The 23,391-nt window shown below is 35.3% G+C and overlaps 1 protein-coding gene across 8 annotated transcripts in view; it reads left to right on the forward strand.

The window, feature by feature from the left end:
* Positions 1-23,391, forward strand: part of LOC101893717 (protein furry) — a 353,570-nt gene that overhangs the window by 77,174 nt on the left and 253,005 nt on the right. For 7 of the 8 annotated variants that reach the window (XM_059131613.1, XM_059131609.1, XM_059131611.1 and 4 more), the window contains 4 exons: positions 3,207-3,333; positions 3,404-3,611; positions 3,676-3,858; positions 19,060-19,203. In XM_059131613.1, coding sequence (XP_058987596.1) covers positions 3,207-3,333; positions 3,404-3,611; positions 3,676-3,858; positions 19,060-19,203 — 662 coding nt within the window. The remainder of the gene's footprint in view (positions 1-3,206; positions 3,334-3,403; positions 3,612-3,675; positions 3,859-19,059; positions 19,204-23,391) is intronic. The other variant, XM_059131616.1, reaches the window with a different exon arrangement.

A 23,391-nucleotide genomic window follows, 5' to 3' on the forward strand; every position in this document is an offset into this window, starting at 1 on the left:
AAAAAACGTACATTAAGACAAACAACAACAATGGTACGTGCGAAATGTAACGGTTCACATTCTTTGGAATTTTGCTTTTCAGATAGGTTACTTCACATAAATGTAATTGAATAAAAAATATGAACTGATGTGAATGTGTGAAATATCGTGATGTGGGTATTTCAAAATAAAAAAATGTTTCTATTTAACAACAATATAAATAAGTATAAAAAGGAATTGGTTTTAATACAACATTTGAACATATTTATAATAAAATATAATAAATAAAATATTTTTTGGAATAAAGATATATATAATAATATATATAAATACGGAATTGTGAAACTATAACTATAATGGAAAAAATAAATATGAATAAAAATTTTTGAATATATACAAATAAAAAAATTAACGTACATTTATTATTATAAATAAGTATAGTAAAAATAATCTACCTCCTACCTACGCTAATATGCAACCCACTGCATGAGAGGTTCTTTAATCAATAAAATGTCCGTTACCAATTTTATTTTGATTATCAACATTGACAACGGCAAAAATGATCTCATATTGTTCGGCACTGTTAATAACTTTAAGCAAACGCCTGCACACTAGTGCAGTGGCCTAGTCGGTTGAGTGACTCCGCAGAAATCTGTTGGGTCGTAGGTTCGAATCCCGGTACGGGAATTTTGTTTTATTACTTTTTTAGACGTAGAACATTTAAAGAAATTAAAAATAAAATAAGAACTTTAGCGATAAAACATAAAAGAGGAAATGTTGAAGAAAAATATTGGTGAAGCATGCATGTGTATGTCCCATGGAATTTTTTAAGGTCGATCCGCGCAGGTTTTATAGGCTTTGCACAGTGGTTCAATCTGTTAGGACCTTATTATTATTAAGGATGGGTCCAATTTGGGTCTCTGAAACGGTTTTGGACTATAACCTATATATGGGCTGAAAGTGCTCGGAGAGACCTTTCATTTAAGCCTAGTTTGATCCGCGCAGGTTTTATAGGCTTTGCACAGTGGTTCAATCTGTTAGGACCTTATTATTATTAAGGATGGGTCCAATTTGGGTCTCTGAAACGGTTTTGGACTATAACCTATATATGGGCTGAAAGTGCTCGGAGAGACCTTTCATTTAAGCCTAGTTTGATCCGCGCAGGTTTTATAGGCTTTGCACAGTGGTTCAGTCTGTTAGGACCTTATTATTATTAAGGATGGGTCCAATTTGGGTCTCTGAAACGGTTTTGGACTATAACCTATATATGGGCTGAAAGTGCTCGGAGAGACCTTTCATTTAAGCCTAGTTTGATCCGCGCAGGTTTTATAGGCATTGCACAGTGGTTCAATCTGTTAGGACCTTATTATTATTAAGGATGGCTCCAATTTGGGTCTCTGAAACGGTTTTGGACTATAACCTATATATGGGCTGAAAGTGCTCGGAGAGACCTTTCATTTAAGCCTAGCTTGATCCGCGCAGGTTTTATAGGCATTGCACAGTGGTTCTATCTGTTAGGACCTTATTATTATTAAGGATGGGTCCAATTTGGGTCTCTGAAACGGTTTTGGACTATAACCTATATATGGGCTGAAAGTGCTCGGAGAGACCTTTCATTTAAGTCTAGTTTGATCCGCGCAGGTTTTATAGGGTTTGCACAGTGGTTCAATCTGTTAGGACCTTATTATTATTAAGGATGGGTCCAATTTGGGTCTCTGAAACGGTTTTGGACTATAACCTATATATGGGCTGAAAGTGCTCGGAGAGACCTTTCATTTAAGCCTAGTTTGATCCGCGCAGGTTTTATAGGCATTGCACAGTGGTTCAATCTATTAGGACCTTGTTATTATTAAGGATGGGTCCAATTTGGGTCTCTGAAACGGTTTTTGACTATAACCTATATATGGGCTGAAAGTGCTCGAAGAGACCTTTCATTTAAGCCCAGTTTGATCCGCGCAGGTTTTATAGGCTTTGCACAGTGGTTCAATCTGTTAGGACCTTATTATTATTAAGGATGGGTCCAATTTGGGTCTCTGAAACGGTTTTGGACTATAACCTATATATGAGCTGAAAGTGCTCGGAGAGACCTTTCATTTAAGCCTAGTTTGATCCGCGCAGGTTTTATAGGCTATGCACAGTGGTTCAATCTGTTAGGACCTTATTATTATTAAGGATGGGTCCAATTTGGGTCTCTGAAACGGTTTTGGACTATAACCTATATATGGGCTGAAAGTGCTCGGAGAGACCTTTCATTTAAGTCTAGTTTGATCCGCGCAGGTTTTATAGGCTTTGCACAGTGATCCATTCCGTTTTTTTACATCATAATAAAGATATGACCCAATTCGGGTGTCTGAAACGGTTTGTTCTATAGTTGGTGCTGCATAGTATTTATTTAATTTGTATTCAAGCTATTTTATTACCGAAGTAATAAATTTTAATATAATAATTAACAAATAATTATATTTTTCAAAATTTTCGTTTTTACTCAGTCTTTAACAAAGCTCTGTTAAGTCCTTAACAGAGCTCTGTTAAGTAACTGTGTCTGTTAACATCCAATTTAACTTTCCAATTTATCTTCACACCCATATTCGTTAATATTCTTTAAAAATCCATTAGCTGTTATTTTTTATTAGTCCGTACCATAGTTTTGGTTAAACAACTCTCTTTCTCCTTTTCTTTTCTAATTCTAAGTTCAATATTATTTTGAGATCCTTGGATGATATATAGTATAGCAGGTTGGAAGAAGCAATCAGGGGTTTTAACTTGTTCAAAGCTATTCTTTTAGGAATTCCATAAGGATTTTGTTAGCTTAGCACAATCTTAGTAGGAGAAATGAGTAGAAGGTTCGTTAGCCGCCAGTAGAAAAAAATAGTATTTGAATTAATCTAAGAAAAAAAACTTTTTATAAATCGTTAATACTTTTTTTTAAATCTTTTAGCTGTTTATTTTTATTAGTCCGCACCTCTATTCCTTCCTCTATTCCAAATTCAATAGCTTTAATTATTGAAAGTGTCATCTATTTAAGTTTAAATATGATTTAAGGTCAAATGAAATCTCTGCAATTACAACATCAAAATTCAAATTAATATTTACATTCTACTTAATCTGCTCGAATTGAATCAAAATTCATTCCCTGGAATACCACCCACCAGTCCCTACACACTAATTGATACTCTATTAGCACTACCACAACAACTTCTAATCAATATACGTCCATTCCATTCTAGGTATTGGATAAATGTCTACCGCATCTACCTCAAACTGAAAAGACTGCTATTCTAAATGCAACACAAATCGATTTACAATGGATTGTGGAACGTTCAAGCGGTGTGTGGCTGGGTGGCCTAACCGATGGTGAGTATAATTGATTTCAATTATAAAGATTGCATTTCCATAGAAAGAGAATCATTGTAATCTCTTACAGACAACTCCAAATCATCAACATCCACACTGAATCTATCACAATCGAGTGGTTCGCCACAACCACAACAGCAATTTGATCCATGGTCGGTGTGTTTGTTTGGATTCCTCGAAAGAGACCGCATTTTGCAAAAGTGTCCATCGGTAGTGGCACAAGCCTGGCCCATATGTTATGCCCGTCTGACAACATTGTACAGTGTCATTGATCCAACGTAAGTTGAGTAGATTTTCAAACAATTATTATATCTGATGAAATTTATTATCTCATTTCTTCAGGCCGGTCAGCGATAATCGAGCATCGCTGCTGCGCTCCTCGGCGCCAACAAAACGTGTGCCCACCGAAAGCCAAAAAGATCTATATTTGCGCATTTGGCGCAATCAGGTGGCAATGGCAATGCGTTTGGTACCGCAAATATTGAGTGTGGCCATACGTTGTGCCTCTCCCGATTTAAGTTTGAGGTAAGGTTAAGCTCTCACAATTTGATTGACATTTCGAGCATAATTTTTCCATACATCTGTGTTTTTGTTGTTTATGTATTTGTTTTTAACATTTGTGTTTCATATTTGTTTTCCTACAAAAACCACCACCACCACCACTAACACCCCTGCGAACATTGCCATTACTATCGTTCGTTTGTATAAATTGATTGCATTTTATTTGTTTATTTTAATTTTATCCCGTCCAAAGGATATAACAAATATTTTTATTTTTTCACTATCGCCCACCTCCACTCGAATTTGTGTTCCCCTTTTGTTTTATTCTGGGAATTAACATACAAAATATATATTTCTAATCAAATAACAACATGAAATTGTCATCATTTTGCGTCTCTGTACATGCGGAAATGTGCATAGGTACAGTGGTGGTCTGCTAATCAGGCTCGCCACTTTTTTCGATGTTTGCTTGATTTGAATTTAATTTTTTTTTAAAAGATTTCTATGAAACAACAAAGATTAAAAAATATCGACCCAAGTCACAATATAAAAATAAAAGAAAGTCAAACGTCATAATTTTTACATTTTGTTTAAATTTTATTGAATAAAAGCAAAAAATGACGGAAATAGCATCAAATTTTAGAATATGTTTAGATTTGTTCGAATTGGTCACCTTCGGCACGAATTTTTTTTTTTTTTTTTTTTTTTTTTTTTTTTTTTTTTTTTTTTTTCGAACGTTCCCACGCCTCACATTCCCACCCCTGCCGACCGAGGGGGCGACCTCCCTTTACGGAGGGATCGCGTACACATCATGATCCGCATCATAATGGGAATTCAGTAGGAAATTTAAAGCCAGCTACAGAATTTAATTCATCAGCTAGTTTGTCAAATAATAAAACATGTATGTTAATTGTTTAAAAATAAAATTATTCTATATTTAATAACTTCTAAACTCATACCAAAATCTACATTACAGTACACAGAATTAAAGTCAACACACATTTTACTAAGAGGTTCGCCCATTGAATAATTCGTGCGGTGAAAATCAGTATATAATAATTGGTAGTATCTACTAGATCTAAACGGAACATTAATTCTAATAGATGAAATCAGAAAATCTGAGGGTATATTACCATTTAATATTTTTAGTACAAACATGGAGTTCAACATAATACGTCTGCTTTTAAGTGTAGGCAATCTAATTAATTTTAGCCTGCTAGCATAAGAAGGCAAAACAAAATCACTATTCCAATGTAAACCTCGTAAGGCAAATAGCAGAAATTGTTTTTGCACGGATTCTATTTTATCTGAATATATTGCATATTGAGGATCCCATACAACAGAACCGTATTCCAATATAGGTAATTATGGCTTTAAAACGGCCAATGAAACCGTGACACGCTGCCCGAATGTCGCTCTGCGGTATTTTGGCCCATTCCCGGCGAAGTGCTTGCTTGAGGTAATCGACACTTTGGTTTTTTTAGTGCCAACCTTGCTTTCCAAAATTCTCCGGACACAATAGTCCAACGGATTGGAGATTTTGGTGACCATTGTGCGCTGGAATTGAAGCGAGGAACCTCATTTTGTAACCATTCTTGGATGGCGCGTGCTGAGTGCGATGGTGCTGAGTCCTATTTGAATGTCCAAGATCTGCGGCCAAAATGTTTTGCGTGCCCAAGGCTTTAATACACCCTCCAGTATATTTTCGCGATAATATTCGGCATTTATTCTGATGCCACGGTCGATTAATACGAGCGGAGAACGATCATAGGCTGTTATGGTGGGCCACATCATCACCATCTCGAATCGAAGGTGCACATTATCAGCTGACCTCTTTGGCAAGTAAACACGATCATTTTGTTTGTTTATAAACTGCTGGACAACGAATGTTTTCTCATCGGAAAAAACCAAATTCGGCAATTCACCACTTTCGGCGAAGCAACTCTTTAGTTCTTTTGAGTTTATTTTCCTTCTGTTGCGGTGTAAGTACTTGCACTTTTTGGATTTTCAATGGCTTTACGCCGAGAATATTGCGATATGTTTAGCTCATGAGCCATTTTTCGGCCACTGCGGTATTTGTAGTTTAAAGTGGAACACGTTTGAATTCAGATACTTTTATATAAACATGTTTTCTTTACCCAAATGCTGGAGGAGAGTATTAAAAGTTCGGCCCGGCCGAACTTAATGTTTTTATGGTATAGTATGGAGGGTATATTAAGTTTGTCATTCCGTTTGTAACACCTCGAAATATACATTTTAGACCCCACATAGTATATATTCTTGATCAGCATAAAATTCTATGTCGATTTAACAATGTTCGTCCGTCTATCCGTTTGTCCGTTTGTGGAAATCTCTCTAGCTGCCGAACGGAAATGTCCTTGTAAGCCATCATCCACATCAAATATGCCTGATGAGCCGCTTAACCAACGGCGAAACGCGTCGCATAGTGGTGAGTGTGTGATAGTGTCTATCTGGCTTTCCTTTTCACTGCAAATTTCAGATCATTAAGCTAGTCTCGAAAGAGAAAACAAACACGGAAATGAAGTAAGTTGATAAAAATTTTCTCAAATGTGTATTATGTCTGCAGGACTTTTGGTATTGAAAATGGACCATATAGGTCCACGTCTTCGTATAGCCCCCATATAACGGTACCCCTCGATATTCGGTATTTTGATGATTTTAGCGACATTATTTACCGGAATTGTTTCAAAATTGGTATTTGAAGTTCGTAATGGATACTACAGTCTAAGACAGAAAATGGACTATGTAGGTCCACGTCTTCGTATAGCCCCCATATAACAATACCTACCGATATTTGGTATTTTGATGATTTTAGCGACATTATTTACCGGAATTGTTTCAAATTTCGCATTTGAAATTCGTAATGGATACTACAGCCTGTGATAGAAAATTGTCCGTGCAGGCTTATGACAAAAGTTCGGTATTTTTAAGATTTTTTGAAAGACGCCAAATTTGTACCACATGTTAGAGGGCCCATCCGAACTAACAGCTTTTTTACTTGTTAAACTTACACGGAAGGCTATACTACACATATATATACTATATAATGCTATATAATATACAGATATTATATTTATATATAGCGCATTTTCTCTCAGATAACAAATTGTGTGAAACGCCTTAAAGTATGTTATAAAAATGCTTATTATAATTTTAGAAAACGCAGATTTAGATATGATTTTAATATTATGTGTATCCTAGTCTTAAATTCTCATTCGATTTTTGACTGTTTCATTTTCTCTATAAAATCCACAACATAAATGTTTCTTTTTTACCTTGGGAAATTAATTTTTTTAGATTAGGTGGCAATTTTTCGTAAAAAATCTCTGAAATATTAAAGTAAAAATCGAGCAAACATAATAAATATGGTGTTCCTAATTAGCTTGCCACCAATGTATATATATGTACATCCAATTTATACACATATATATTTTTTTTTTAATTTACATGCACATGATGAGCATCAATATTTGTTTGCATTCATTCCCAACATACCAAATTGACTTGATAATAATATTTTAATAAGCTTTCAAAAATAAGCCTTAAGCTTGAGAAAATCTTGAGAATGTATTGAGAAATGCTTGTTTAACAATTATAGAATAATCGAAAGGGAACCCTTATTCATAAGCTTATTCTTGTAATTGCAGAATAAGCTTACGAAAGTAATATTATATCAAGCTTATTTTTTCAATGGGAAAAAATATTTATTTATTTATTTTTTAATTATTTTCCACATTTCATTCATTGATCGCCATCCCAGCTGACGCTGCCTCCTGTTGCATTGATACCTAGATGATTTCTTTCCCCTTATTTGAGCTTTCGCATCTCCTCCACTAATTCTTCACTTCTCTTGAATTCTTGCAACTTTTTGACGCCTCTATTCTGAAATGAGATTGAAATAATATACACTACAGATTCCCAGATTTATTATTCATCATTACCTTAGAGTTTCGTCCAGAAATGGGTCTTAAATTCGCGTGATTTTGATTTTAACCAAAGAAAATATTTTTTTGTCGACAATTTTCACAAAAAAAAAAAAAAAAATCAAAACAAATTTGTCAACAAAGGACAGATTTGAGAAAAGTTTGTGCAAAAAAGTTTTTCTCTAGCATTGTTGAGGAATTCTTACGATAAACTATTTTCATAATATTATTCTCAAGCTGTATTGTATTTTTGGTATGTTGGGTAGTATTTCGTTTTTTTTTTCATTTGTATTGGTTCGAGTGTTTGTATGTATGTGTGTGCGTGCGTGTGTGCGTGAATGACTGTGTAACAGAGCGCTAATTATAATATTTGTTTGGAGTAAATGGATCATGAATTGAAATACAGTGATTCCGTTAATACTTTTGTGTAAATTAGATTGTATCGCGGAAATCCGTTGTTTTTCAATTCGAACGTCAACGCTACCAACTTCGCGGTTGGGATATAAGCATATTATAACACTGTTTTCTTTTCCTTAGTTATGCGAAATGGTTTTCGGTTAAATTTTATGAGAGAATCAAGAGTGGAAAGTAGGTTGATTATTTGAAGGTGGTTTTGGAAATGTGTACTAGGTGTACTAAATGGTACTAAATTGGGAACAGTTTTGTTAGGATGAACGGATGAAGCTGGATTTTAAAAATTTTGTATTGGGGTCCCTGTTGGTGGTAGGTTTGTGATAGTGATGTGGTTTTGGAAATGTGTACTACAAGTGCATGAAAAGTACTAAATAGTACCATATTTCGTAGAATTTTTTTTATATGTGAGAATCAAGATTGGAAAGTAGGTTTATTATTTGAAGGTGGTTTTGGAAATGTGTACTAAATGGTACTAAATTGGGAACATTGGGAAATTTTGTATTGGGGTCCCAAGTACACGAAAAGTACTTAATAGTACTATATTTGGTACAATTTGTTATTGGATGAACAGATAGTGCTTGAAATCTGAAATTTGGTATTAGGGTCGCTGTTTATGTGTAGCCTGGACATGTGGACGTTTTTTTGTAATATGTACTATAATTGTACGATAAGTACTGAATAGTATTTTGGTATTGGGTGAAAGGCTACAACTAAAAACTTAAAATTTAGTTAAAATTTTACTTAAAATCTAGCACTTTGGTATTGGTATATACAACTAATACAACTAAAAACTTAAAATTTAGTATCAGGATCAATGTTGGAAAGTAAGTTTGGTATATGAAGGTGTTTTTGAAAGTGAGTACTAAGTGTGCGAAATGTACTAAATATTACTAAATTTGGAACAGTTTGGTTTGTTGTAAACGAATGAAACTGAAATTTCGAATATTTCGTATTGGGATCCCAGTTGGAGGTAGGTTTGAGAATTAACTTGAATTTGGAAGAGTGTACGAAAATTACTAAATAGTACTATATTTGGTACAATTTGGTATTGGGTGAACGGTTAGTGCTTAAAATTTGAAATTTGATATTAGGAACGCTGTTCATGTGTAGCCTGGACATATGGAGGTGGTTTCGGACATGTGTACTATAATTGTACGCTGAAAGAGCTACAAACTTAAAATTTGGTATGAGGATCAAGGTTGGAAAATAAGTTAGATATACGAAGGTGTTTTTTTTTTTTTTTTTTTGAGTGAGCGAACTGTACAAAATATGTACTACATTTGCATGAAAATCATAAAATTGTGCTTGAAATCTATATTAGGTTGCTGAGGTGGTTTTGGAAATGTGTACTATAATTGCACGAAAAGTACTAAATAGTACTAAATTCGGTATTGGTTGAGGGGATAGAGATCAAATTCTGAAATTTGATATTTACATAGCTCTTGGTATCTGAGGTTGAGATTTGGCGGTGGTTTGGAAATGTGTACTATAATTGTACGAAAAGTACTAAGTGGTACTAAATTGGGTTTTGGGTGAAGAAATAGGGCTGGAATCCTCAAATTTGACATCAAATTAGGTATTTGGAATGGAGATATATACTATAATTCTTCTTCTTATTATTATTAAAAGTACTAAATGGTACTAATTGGGGCTCACTGTTGGTGTCTAGGTAAACATTTTCCTTTATCCTTTCCGAAAAAGGAAAATTTTAATTATATATAAACAATGAAAGTCTGACAATCTAATTCGAAAATGGACATTATTGATCCGCTCATTTCGACTTGTTTTGGTCAACATTGGTTTTTCTAAACGTTAGCACAAAATGGGAGATTCTTGGGATTTTGGGAATTTGTACCAAAAAGGTTCAAAAAGTACTAAAAGGTAAAACGTTATTGAGTGAATGTAAGGGCTGAGAGTGGTGAAGTAGTCCTGAATTTTTGTAAATGCATACTTTAGGGAATCGAAAAGTATTGAAGAGTTAAAACGAGGTGAAGGTCTGAGAAATCCGTACTTAAAGCATACAAACGGTACAACATTGTTATTGAGCGATTACCAAGAAATTGGGAAATTTTGCATAAACGTGGTCATATAACTTTTTACAAAAAAAAAAAAAAAAAAAATCGCATGTTGTGTGAGTTATAATTATTCAAAAATTTGACCCTCTGCGGGGGAGGTATCTGAAAGAGTGGACCGATATTTTATATATCCATAGTAGATCCTGTGTAGTAGTAGGTTGACTAATGTTTGTTTATTCAAAATATTGATCTGTTGTGAGGGAGATATCAGAAAGAAAAGTTCGTTCCATCCGTTCTTCCTACCTGATCTTGTGTTGGTAGAAATATTGGAATGTGCGAAATTTGAAGACAATAGGACTCTTATTTCACTTGGTATTGGTATTGGTATGCAAAATGTTGTGGAGGGCGTATTAGAGGGAGTGGGCCATTCCATCTTATTCAAAATTTTGAAGGAGATACCAGAAGATGTGAGCCGGTGTATCCCATTTTCATACCCAATCTTACAATGATTTAAATATTGGGATGTGCGAAATTTAAAGAAATTCTGATGCCTATTTTATGCATTTATGAGCGTTTTAGATATTCAAAATGTTGACGCTTTGTAGGTATTCAAAGTAGTGGTGCGATATATCCCATCTTTAGATCAGATATTGTTTTGGTAGAAATATGGGGATGTGCGAAGTTTGAAAATAATCGGATGCTTATTTCGTATTTTATGAGCGTTTTCGTTATTCAACATTTTAACCCTTTGTGGTGGAGGTATCAGACGGAGTGGTCCGCTATACTCCATAGTTACACTCGATTTTGTAATGGTAAAAATATTGGTATGTGTGAAATTTGAAGAGAATCTGCAGTATATTTGGCATTTTATGAGTGTTTTGGATATTCCAAATTGGCACCCTTTGTGGGGGAGGTACTAGTAGGAGTAGTCCGATCTTGTCCATTCTCGCAACCAATCTTGTGGTAATGCAAATATCACGATTTACAAAGTTTGAAAAGATTATCCGTTCTCTTTCTATGTCGTAAATTATTTTCAATGAAAATGAAAAAAATTGTAACCTTTTGTGGGGGAGGTACCAGAAAGAGTGGATCGATATTGTCCATCTCCGAAGTTGGACATACATACATTTTACGATTTACAAAGTTTGGATCAAAACAGCTACTCCCTTCGAGAGTTATCAGCCAGCCAGCCAGGCAGACGGACTGACTCCAAAGAGACATAGGGTCTAAAATCGTTATTTCGACTAGGCACGTTTTGGCCGTATTAAATGATATATATCCTCTCTAGCCATATGGCTGAGGGTATGAAAATGTGAATCAATGAAATCCAGATCCCAAAACACCTAGTTTAATAGCCTATTTCTGACTCGCGAAATTTTCGTCTATTCGCCCACAGAAATTTATTTTCGAATATTTCGAACTACGATTTCTTGTCATCTTTTTTAAACAGTGCACATGAAAATTGAAAAGGTTTGTGTGTGTGTGTGAGTACACTTGAATACACACGTTTATGTTTTTGACAGATGAATAACTCATTTTAATTTTATTATGTTTTTTTTGTTGTGTTTGCCATTTTATGAGCAAACATCTCTCATTGGTGCTGCCCATTGACACGTGACGCAGCTCATTACAAAGTCTTGTCGTTACTTGTTGGGATGGTTTTTTTTTCACGCCTTGAAAATCTTAAATGACAGAGCGTGTTTATTTTTTATGGCTACAAGACATTCCTTTTTTGTTTGTTTTTAAAGATGAGGTTTTCTGCCTTTGCTGTTCTCATTACACCTAATTCTGTACAAAAATACATTTACAATTCACTGGTTTCAAATGTAATGATTTCTGCATCAACAGCATTAATTATAAGAATATCTGATTCATAAGAACTGCGATTTTGTTATGCTTTAATCCTTAAAGTTAAAATTGTTCAAAGTAACTTGAAACAGGTTAATGGGAATTATAAGAAATAAGTTAATTAGATGCAAAGTAGAAACTACATATCGCTCACTGACGCCAAGAATGGCATAACTCAAAATAGTTGATTTTACAATTCAAAAAAAAAAAAAAAAAAAAAAAAATACTTCAGTTCACGAAGAACACAAAATGCCAACATTTGGCGAAATTGAATGGAAAACAAAACGTAAAACAACTTGAAATGCTTACGGGGAGGGGGGCTATTCAAGAAAGGGGATCAATATTTTCTGTGCCAATAATTCTGGATGTAATCCAAAGATCTCTGTCAAATATCAAAGCTCTATCCTAAATATTGCGAAATATATATAAGGGGTCCCTTTGTATACGGCCACAACTACAGGGTACAGATAAAAAAACTGCAACAAAGTCAAACGCCATATTTTTTATATTTTTTTAAATTTAATTGAATAAAAGCCAAAAAAATCGGAAATAGCATCAAATTTTAGAATAAGTTTAGATTTGTTCGAATTGGTCACCGTTGGCACGAATCATGGCCTTCAAACGGCCAATGAAACCATCACACGCTGGCCGAATGTTGCTCGGCGTATTTTGGCCCATTCCTGGCTAAGCGCTTGCTTGAGGTGATTAACACTTTGGTGTTTTTTTAGTGCCAATCTTGCTTTCCAAAATACTCCAGACACAATAGTCCAAGGGATTGGTAACCGAAGATTTTGTTGGCTTTTCAGCACTGGAAATGAAGCGAGGAACCTCATTTTGTAACCATTCTTGGGTGGCGCGTGCTGAGAGCGATGCTGCTGAGTCCTGTTGGAATGTCCAAGGTCTGCGGCCAAAATGTTTGCGTGGCCAAGGCTTTAATACACCCTCCAGAATATTTCCGCGATAATATTCGGCATTTATTCTGATGGCACGGTCGATAAGTACGAGCGGAGAGCGACCGTCGACTGTTATGGCGGCCCACACCACAACCATGGCCGGCGCTTGAATTCTGGTGGCCAACCGAAGGTGCACATTTTTAGCTGACCTCTTTGGCAAGTAAACACGATCATTTCGTTTGTTTACAAACTGCATTCGGCAGTTCACCACTTTCGGCCAAGCGAAGCAACTATTTAGCTCTTTTGAGCCTATTTTCGTTCTGTTGGGTTGTAAGCTCTTGTGCTTTTTGGAATTTCAATGGCTTTACCCCGAGTTCATTTTTCAATATTCCGAATGGAATATTGCGATATGTTCAGCTCACGAACCATTTTTCTGCCACTACGACGCGGGTTTCGATCAAGTCGCTTCTTTACTTTTCGAACCATTTTTGCTGATGTTGCTGTTTTCTTTCGTCCACTTCCTTGGCGCTAAAATCGCTAAAATCATCAAAATACCGAATATCGGGAGATAACATTATATGGCGGTCATACGAAGTCGTGGACCTGCACAGACAATCTCCTGTCATAGGTTGTAGCGTCCAATTCGAACATCAAATGCCAAACTTTAGACAATTCCCGTGAATAATGTCGCTAAAATCATCAAAATACCGAATATCGGGAGATACCGTTACATGGGGGCAATACGAAGACGTGGACTTGCACAGACAGTCTCTCTGTCATAAGCTGTGGCACCCATTACGAACATTAAATACCAAATTTGAAAGAATTCTGATGAATGTTGTCGCTAAAATCATCAAAATACCGAATATCGGGAGGTACCGTTATATGGGGGCTATACCAAAACGTGGACCTACATGGCCCATTTTCAATGCCAAAATTCCTGCAGACATAATATACATTTGAATAAAATTTTATCAATTCGTTCGGAAGCTAGAGTGATTTCCACAGACGGACAGACGCTTAGACGGACGGACATCGCTAAATCGACATAGAATTTTATGCTGACCAAAAATAATCCTTTTGCAACTCGCTTGAAAGTTAAAATTGTCGAGCTACACTAGATGCCTTAAATGGCCCGATTCCGAGGAATCTTAAACTGAAAATTTTAAAAGTGTGGAAGAGGGCGGAACTTAGTTACTTTTCGATGTAAACTTTCAAAACGCCGATACACGTCTAATATTTTGACTCAATCCGTCTAGCACCTCTCAAAAGTCAATTATTTAAATACGAACTCTCGTTAAATTTAAACTCAGCGTTCGATTTTTGTCAAACTTAGCCTCAAAACCTCAAAAACTCATGTTGAGCCAAGGTAGTATCCCATATTTTTTCAACTTGGTACATCGTTATATTTGCATGAGCCACACGTAAGGATAGCAAAGGGAGACATTTTATCCTCTCATTCCAGAAACTTCACCTCCAAAGGTCCTACTAATTGGGAACTCAATATCGAATTTTTATTCCCTCAGCAATATGGCTACACAACTCTTATATCATTTAACACAGTCAAAACTTGCCTTAATAAGTGTTTAGACACTAGGCCTCTTTGGACCAAATCCATTTCAGGTTATTTTGAGTCAATTTAGGTGTGTCTGTCTTGATGCATTGCAATATCGAGTAGACCTTCTGGTACCTCCCCCACAAAAGGTCAATATTTTTAAAGAAAATAGTTTACTCTCTAGAAAAAGAAGAGATCATTATAAAATGTGAAATAAGAGTCGGCTTTCCTTCAAAATTCTCACATCTAAACATTTCTACCAGCACAAGATCTGGTATGGAAATCTGATAGAACGGACCACTTCTTCTGGACCACTCCCCCCAAGACGGGCCAAAACTTCGAATGAACCATGAACCTCATAAAAAGCGAAATTAGTATCCAATTACCTTCAAACTCGACACATCCCAATATTTCTATCAACATAAGATTTAGTGTGAAGTTGGAATATACCGGCACAATCCCTTTGGTACCTCCCTCAAAAAAAAAAAAAAATACGCACAGAAAAATGCATTTTTTTGAGTTATACCATTCTTTCAGGAAATGAGCGATATGTTTCTGGCGAATTTTCCTCTTTTACATTTAAAGTTAAAACATTTAACAGCCTTGAATGTGACTTGTCAAAGAATGAAGTCATGTGTCACAATCATCAAAGTTTTTTTTTTTTTTATAATTAACAGAAAGCTCTCAACTTTTGATTCGGTTTTTTTTTTTGTTTGGTTTGGTAATATTTTTAATTGTCGTTTTTAGTTGTTTGGTCTAGATGGGATATCTTAATTGCATTTTCTAAAATTAAAAGGCTTTTGAGCTGTCAATGGCTCCTTTTAGTTCGAGGCTAGGCAAAGAGTATCCCTTGGGATATCTGTGTGTTCACCAACACAATTGTAAAAAATTAATTGTTTTGTTGATGAATACACGGTAAGAAATATTGGAGCACAAATATATCTTACTACATATTCGGAACAAATATTTCCGAATTTGTAAAAATTATAAATTTTAAGATTTATATTTTTTAATTGAACTCTATTTGACAAAATTTGCATACGAATTCACATGTTAGGAATAGAAATTTATTTCATATTGTTAGACAAATTTATTGTCCTTCCAAATTAATGGACATTTTCATATCCCTTGATTTCTCTGAAATTATATGTACGTTCTTAGTCAATATTAGGGAAAATAACAGGATGTGATGTTTGTCATTCTGTTTGTCATTCATAGACATAATATTTTAGGGCCCAACGCAGGATATGCGTTTCTGATCTACAACTATTTGCGTATGTCAGCCTGTGGTAATCGGTATTAATTTTTAAAGGATCAACTTAGATGGTTAGGATGTTAAGTCCGAAATTATTATTTGTGTTTAATATTTTTTTTTAATTTTTTTTTAATAAAAATTATATTAAATTTTTAAAAATGTCAACTTTTATAATTTTTTTATTTTAAAATGAAACATAATTGAAATAACTGTGCAAATATATCTCTGAATTGTCTGATCAAAATATTAATTTTTAACAACGAAGTTGTTTTTAAAACGGAAAATTTTAAATTGGATATTTAAAGATAACCAATTATTTCTCACTCTGTAAAGAAAGGCAAAAAAACACTTGCAATATTTTGTTATTTCAAAACACATACAATCACAAAAAATTTTTGAGGCTCCCTGCCTTGCCCTGTTTTAGTTGGACTTGATGATATGTTAACTGTAATGGGTTATTTGAGACATCTGAAAAGACTAAAATCCAGGAAGATTCAATGCTGAAATGCAATTGCTTAACTCGTATATCGTGCACAGTGGTTCAGAAGCTTTTTTAAACTAAATTATGAATATTTTTTTTTGTAAAAGTCGGATAAGTGATTATTGGGGATTTAAGAAGTAAAAAAGTATCAATTGGTTTTGCCGACAGGTGTATACCATCAGCCAATGTTCGATTATTTTAAAATATTTTGACTTCTGTCAAAATATTTTACCCTGTAGGAAGTGGGATTGGTCAAAACGTGCCTAGTCGAAATAACGGTTTTAGACCCTAGGTCTCTTTGGACCAAATCCGTTTCAGAAGATTTTGAGTCGATCTAGCCATGTCCGTCCGTCCGTCCGTCTGTCTGGCTGGCTGGCTGGTGCGCACGATAACTCTCAAAGGGAGTATCCGATTTGATCCAAACTTGGTACATCGTAATATTTTTGTCAAACTTAGATCGAGTTTGGAGATGGGCAATATCGGTAAACTTCTACCTCCCCCACAAAAGATCGGAATTTGCAAAAAAAAAATTATTCTTTGCACAGGCAGAGAAAGGATAATCCGATTTTGCTCCAACTTTTCAAATCCTAATATTTGCATCAGAGCTAGGTCTGGTGCGAAAATGGACAATATTGGTCCACTCCATCAAGTACCTCCCCATAAATGGTCAAAATATTGAATAATGACAACTCTCATAAAATGTGATGTAAGAGTCCGATTGTCTTCAAATTTCACACATCCCAATATTTATATTAACCCAACGTCTGGTGTTAAGATGAGCAATATCGGCCCACTCCTTCGGGTACCTCTCCCACAAAAGGTCGAAATTTGCAAAAAATATATTTTCTTTTTTGCACAGAAAGAGAAAGGACAATCCGATTTTGCTCCAACTTTGCAAATCCTAATATTTGCATCAGTTCTACGTTAGGTGTAAAAATGGACAATATCGGTTCACTCCTTTATGTACCTCCCCCACAAATGGTCAAAATTTTGAATAATTACAACTCTCATAAAATGTGATGTAAGAGTTCGATTGTCTTCAAATTTCACACATCCCAATATTCATATTAACCCAAGCTCTGGTGTTAAGATGAGCAATATCGGTCCACTCCTTCTGGTACCTCCCCACAAAAGGTTGGAATTTGCAAAAAAAAAATATTCTTTGCACAGAAAGAGAAACGATAATCCGATTTTGCTCCAACTTTGCAAATCTTAATATTTGCGTCAGTGCTAGGTCAGGTGTGAAAATGGACAATATCGGTCCACTCCATCAAGTACCTCCCCCACAAATGATCAAAATTTTGACTAATTACAACTCTCATAAAATTTGATGTAAGAGTCCGATTGTCTTTAAATTTCAGACATCCCAATATTTATATTAACCCAAGGTCTGGTGTTAAGATGGAATATATCGGTCCACGCCTTCTGGTACCTCCCACACAAAAGGTCGAAATTTTGAATATCCATTAAGCTCTTAAAACACTAAATTAACAGCCGATTCCATTCAGACTTTGCACATCTCAATATTTTCATAAACACGAGATCTTCTATAAAGATGGTAGAGATCGGACCATTCGTTGTGGTACCTCCCACACAAAGGACCTAAGTTTTGAATTATCAAAACGAGCTAAGAATTCGAAATAAACATTCGGTTCTCTTCATATTACGCACGTCCCATTATTTCTACTAACTCTAGATCTGGTGTGAAGATGGGATATATCGGTCCAATCCTTCAAGTACCTCCCAAACAAAGGGTCAACATTTTGAGTATCCACGAAGTTCATAAAACGCAAAATTACCATCAGATTCCATTCAGACTTGGTGCTTCACAATATTTTCATCATTCTGGTACCTCCCCACATAGGGTTCAAGATTTTTAAAAACAAAACGCTCAAGGAATTCGAAAGAAGCATCCAAATGCACCCATCCATATCCTCAAATTTCCCACAAACGAACATTATTGCTAACGCAAGATCTGTTGTGAAGATGATATACATCTGCCCTTTCTGGTACCTCTGCGATTCTTTACAACTTGCTATATCTAAATATTTCTCTTAACCAGTATTCTGATATGAATATGTAATTTGTCGGCATTTATTTTGCACATACCAATATTTTTATCTCTATTAGATGAAGTATGAGAATGAAATACTTCGGTCCGCTTTATCTGTTACCTGTCGCATATTTCCATGTTCCGAAAATTTGCACATATCTCATATAAAGTACAAGAAGTAGTCGATATTGTCCAAGTCTGTTACGTTCATATCTCAAGGCTGGGGGTATACATGTGTCGGCAAAATTGACTGATACTATTTTACTTGTTTTTTTTTTTTTTGAATCCTTGAGATTTGATAGTCCTTGTAAAAAGTATCCTAAGAAGGCGAGCGAGCGTAAAATAACCTATTTTGTGATCCTGAGTCATTTGAATTAATATTTGTTAAAAATTCACGTGACTTGAATTAGTTTCTGGTGCCACAAATTACAAATCTCTCTCCCTCTCTCTCTCTCTCTCTCTAGTTCTCTCTCATGAATCAAAAATCATATTTGGGTTTCATTCGAAAACATTGACGACATCTGTCAGGGTTTTTTTTTTGTGTGACATAACCCCATGTTTTATGGATCGAAATTGCCATCGCCATCCTCCAGCCCCCATTTCGTTCATGTCAGTCAATAAAACATACATTTTCTCGATATATTTCCCCCATTTCCATTAAATTGTTTTTTGGTTTTTTTGAATGTTTCCTCACATCATTTGTTGTTTTTGCGTTTCTTTTTGTGGATTTTATTTGAAATTTTGTTAAAATCGAATTTTTATTTTAGTTTACAAGATCAGTCGGATTCACGTTCCCTGTCCGATTCGTTGGACAATATACCGTCAAATGTCTTTGGCCCGGAAGGAATTGTGACACGTTTTACGCTGCCCCTGTCGTATGGGCGTAAAGAGGCGCGACAAAAACGTTTGGGGTAAACTTTTTTCAAATAATTTTATTTGTGATTTTTATTTTTCAATTTTTTGTTTTTAATGTTAAGCATTTTGGTTTCCACAAGCCCACACACAGGATGAATGAAAGTTGTACACATCTTTTTGTTGTTGTTGTTGTTTGGAATCGCCAACCACTCTCTCTCCCTCGTTTGGTTTGTGTATTTTTGGAAAAAAGAATTTTAAATCTTTTTTTTTTTTTTTTTTTTTTTTTGGGATTTGTCTTGAAAAACAATTTCGTTTAACCAGCAACCATTCCTGTGGTTTGGAATGCCAGTGCAAGAATGAATTGTTAGTGTATTAGTAAGATGTTAACAGTTTGCTCTTTTCATTTTTTGGCATTGGTTTTGTTGGTTATGTAGAATATTATTTTTATTTTTGTTTATTTTGCTTTGAACAATATCCCCACTTGGCTGCTTTAATATTTTCGATCTAAGCATAACACCATGGCATGCATATTGTGTCAGTGTGTGTGTGTGCCTGTGTTTATACCAAATAAAAAAATTCTGCTGAAAATTCTGCTAAGCCATTTAATTGTTGTTAGCAGTGGATTGTGCTTTAAGTTTTAATAGAGAGCGCAAATCAGAAGTTATATAAATAAAATACTTTGCAGCATGAGAGGTAGATTACAAATGTTATGCTAAATGCATATGATAGGCTTTGAATGTATGTGTTTGAATGAATGTGATTAATTAGCAAGAATGGTGCTCAATTTAGTTATTACCTTTCTCCGTGGATCGGAATGAGTAAGGTGCCATTAAAAATGAATCCTGGTTCTTAGAGATTTATAAGATTACCTCTTAATTTGCCATATTAAGGAGGTTTCAAAAACAAATTACCATTTGATGCTGTTCCAGAATCTAATTTTTATACCCTCCACCATCGAACTCATCGAAATAATCATTTTAGACCCAACAAAGTATATATATTCTTGATCAGCGTAAAATTCTAAGACGATTTAGCCATGTCCGTCCGTCTGTTCGTCCGTCCGTCTGTTGTAATCACGCTACAGTCTAAACGAATTAAGATAGGAAGCTTTTTTTTGGACAGATCTCTCTTTTGTCTGCAGGCAGGTCAAGTGCGAAGATGGGCTATATCGGTCCACGATATCGTATAGCCCCCGATATTCGGTATTTTGACGATGTTAGCCACATTTTCCAATGGAATTGTCTGAAAATCCACACAAGTAGTGCCTTGTGGGTACTTTATACCTCGACAGAGAATTATCCATATAGGTCCACAATATCGTATAGCCCCCATATAACGGTATTCGGCATTTCGATGATTTTGGCCACATTTTCCAATGGAATTGTTTGAAAATCCACACAAGTAGTTCCTTGTGAGCATTTTACCCCCTCAAAAGAAATTGTTTATATAGGTCCACGATATCGTATAGCCCCCATATAACGGTACCGCCGATATTCGGTATTTTCATGATTTTAGCCACATTTTTCAATGGAATTGTATGAAATTCCACAAAAGGAGTCCCTTGTGGGCATTTTACACCCTCGAAAAGAATTGTCTATATAGGTCCACGATATCGTATATCCCCCATATAACGGTACCCCCCAATATTCGGTATTTTGATGATTTTAGCCACATTTTTCAATGGAATTGTATGAAATTCCACACAAGGAGTTCCTTGTGGGTACTTTATACCTCGGCAGAGAATTATCTATATAGGACCACGATATCGTATAGCCCCCATATTACGGTATTATTAGATATTTTAATGATTTTAAAATAATTTTATTTTTTTGAAAATTTTCTAATCCGTAAAGGGTATTCAAAGTTCGGCCCGGCCGAACTTACTGCTTTTTTACTTGTTTTTTATTATTTGCGAAATATAAATGTGGAAAATATGAAGTGGTGTCCTTAAGGATTTTCAAGGGTGTTTCAAAAACTGTAAATCTTAAAAAAAGATTGAAGTTACCACTTAATTTGGCATATTAGGGAGGTTTCAATAACAATTACCATTTGATGCTGTTCCAGAATCTATTTTTTTTTTATTATTTGCGAAATATAAATGTGGAAAATATGAAGTGGTGTCCTTAGGAGTCTGTCTGTGTGTGTGTCTGCCTGGCTGGCTTGTGCGCACGATAACTCTCCACGGGAGTATCCAATTTGGTCCAAACTTGGTACATCGTAATAGTATTGTCAAACTTAGATTGAGTTTAAAGGTGAGCAATTTCGGTCCACACCTTCTGGTACCTCTCCTGCTTAAGGTCGAAATTTTCAAAGTAAAATATTTTGTTGCACAGAAAGAGAAAGGATGATCCGTTCAGTTCACCACTTTCGGCCAAGCGAGGCAACTATTTAGCTCTATTGAGTCTATTTTCTTTCTGTTGCGGTGTAAGTTCTGGCACTTCTTGGAACTTCAATGGCTTTACCCCGAGCTAATTTTTCAATATTTGCCGAATGGAATATTGCGATATGTTCAGCTCACAATCCATTTTTCGGCCACTGCGAAAAGGGTTTCGATCAAGTCGCTTCCTTACTTTTCGAACCATTTCTGCTGATATTGCTGTTTTCTTAAGTCTAATTCATTGGCGTCGGGCTACGCTACCAGTATCACGGTAACGAGTGATGGTACGAGACACAAAATATTTATTCACATCTAAATGCAGGAGTGCTCTAACAATAGTTACTTCGGAGTGCACCCCCCATCCATTGCAGCTGAAGAACGTCAGCTGCCTAGACAAACTAGGGAGTTTTGGCGCAATTACGTTCAGGATGGTGTAGTCGTCTCAATTGGTATTGGGCACTCCAGAAGATCTCTGGCTATAGCCCGTTAAAATAGCCGAATTTCTAAACCTGGAGCTGGAACCAGATTAGCAGAACGCAAACACATACATGTACTACTGCTACAACAACAACAACAACAATAATTACTTGTGGTTTTCCAGTCAAATATGAAGAAATCACACCATCACGCTTGAATTCCATCACGAATAACCTTTTTACTAGAAAATTCTCCCCAAAATGCTTTTGTACGCTTGTAAACAATATAATGAGCTGTCACTGGAATAATTTTAAAAGCTGTCGGACGAGTGGCTTAGAAATGACAGCACTCTGAAGTTGGTTGCAGTTTTATCGCCTCACCATGTATATATCTTATTATTTGCGGGTTACCAAATTTTAAAAGAATCGCTGACTTGTATTCTTTTAAAACTTGGTAACCTGAGATCTGATGTGAATATAGAATTCATATTCTCTCTCCTTGTGGTACCTCCCCCTTTAAAGGTTGAATTTTGATTAATAATTCGCATAAACTTGGAAATAGATGTTAGATGCTCATTCCAATATTTTTTTATACCCTCCACGTTTGTAACATCCTTAAATATTCGTCTTAGACCCCATAAAGTATATATATATTCATAATCAGGATAAAATTCTAAGTCGATTTAACGATGTTCGTCTGTCTGTTGAAATCACGATACAGCCCACATTATTTGACGTAGAGCGCCAAAATTTAGCAGAGCTATTTGTATTGTGTCTAGGATGGTTGATATTGAAAATGAGATATATCGGTCCACGTTCTGGTATAGTCCCCACATAACGGTACCTCCCGATATTCCGTATTTTGATGGTTTTTGCCATATTTCTTCTAATGTTTCCTTTGCCCAAAAGTGGAGGGTATTAAAAGTTTGCCCCGGCCGAACTTAATATTTTTTTACTTGTTTAGTATTAGATGAAGTTGAATACTCTGGTCCACTATATTTGGTACCTCATGCACATTTCTTTATTTTCCAAAAATTACTACATTTCTCATGTAAAAGTGAATGAGGTAGCCCAAATCTGGTACTTTTGTGTGAGACATATGTAGGTCAGATAAGAAATGAACAACATTCATTGTATGAATAAGCATAACGCAAGTAAAAATATCTTCTATCTATTTATCTTGTTTGTTTGTTTGTTTGTAATTTATGGACTCGAAAACCGCTGAATAGATTTTCCTGAAAATTTCCATATATACTGCAACATCGCCTGAAAGTAACATAGGCTATATACATTTTTGAATTTCCACTTGGAACTGGATATATAGCATCAGAATCGGAGGTACCTCCCAAAAATTTAGATTTTATATGCACATATCTATTGATTGGTTGAAGATACAGTCTCCAAATTTGGAATACGTAACGGAATTTGGAACAAAAATAAGTTTGCCAAAT

Source organism: Musca domestica, unplaced genomic scaffold (assembly GCF_030504385.1).
Source record: "Musca domestica strain aabys unplaced genomic scaffold, Musca_domestica.polishedcontigs.V.1.1 9, whole genome shotgun sequence".
NCBI lineage: Eukaryota > Metazoa > Arthropoda > Insecta > Diptera > Muscidae > Musca > Musca domestica.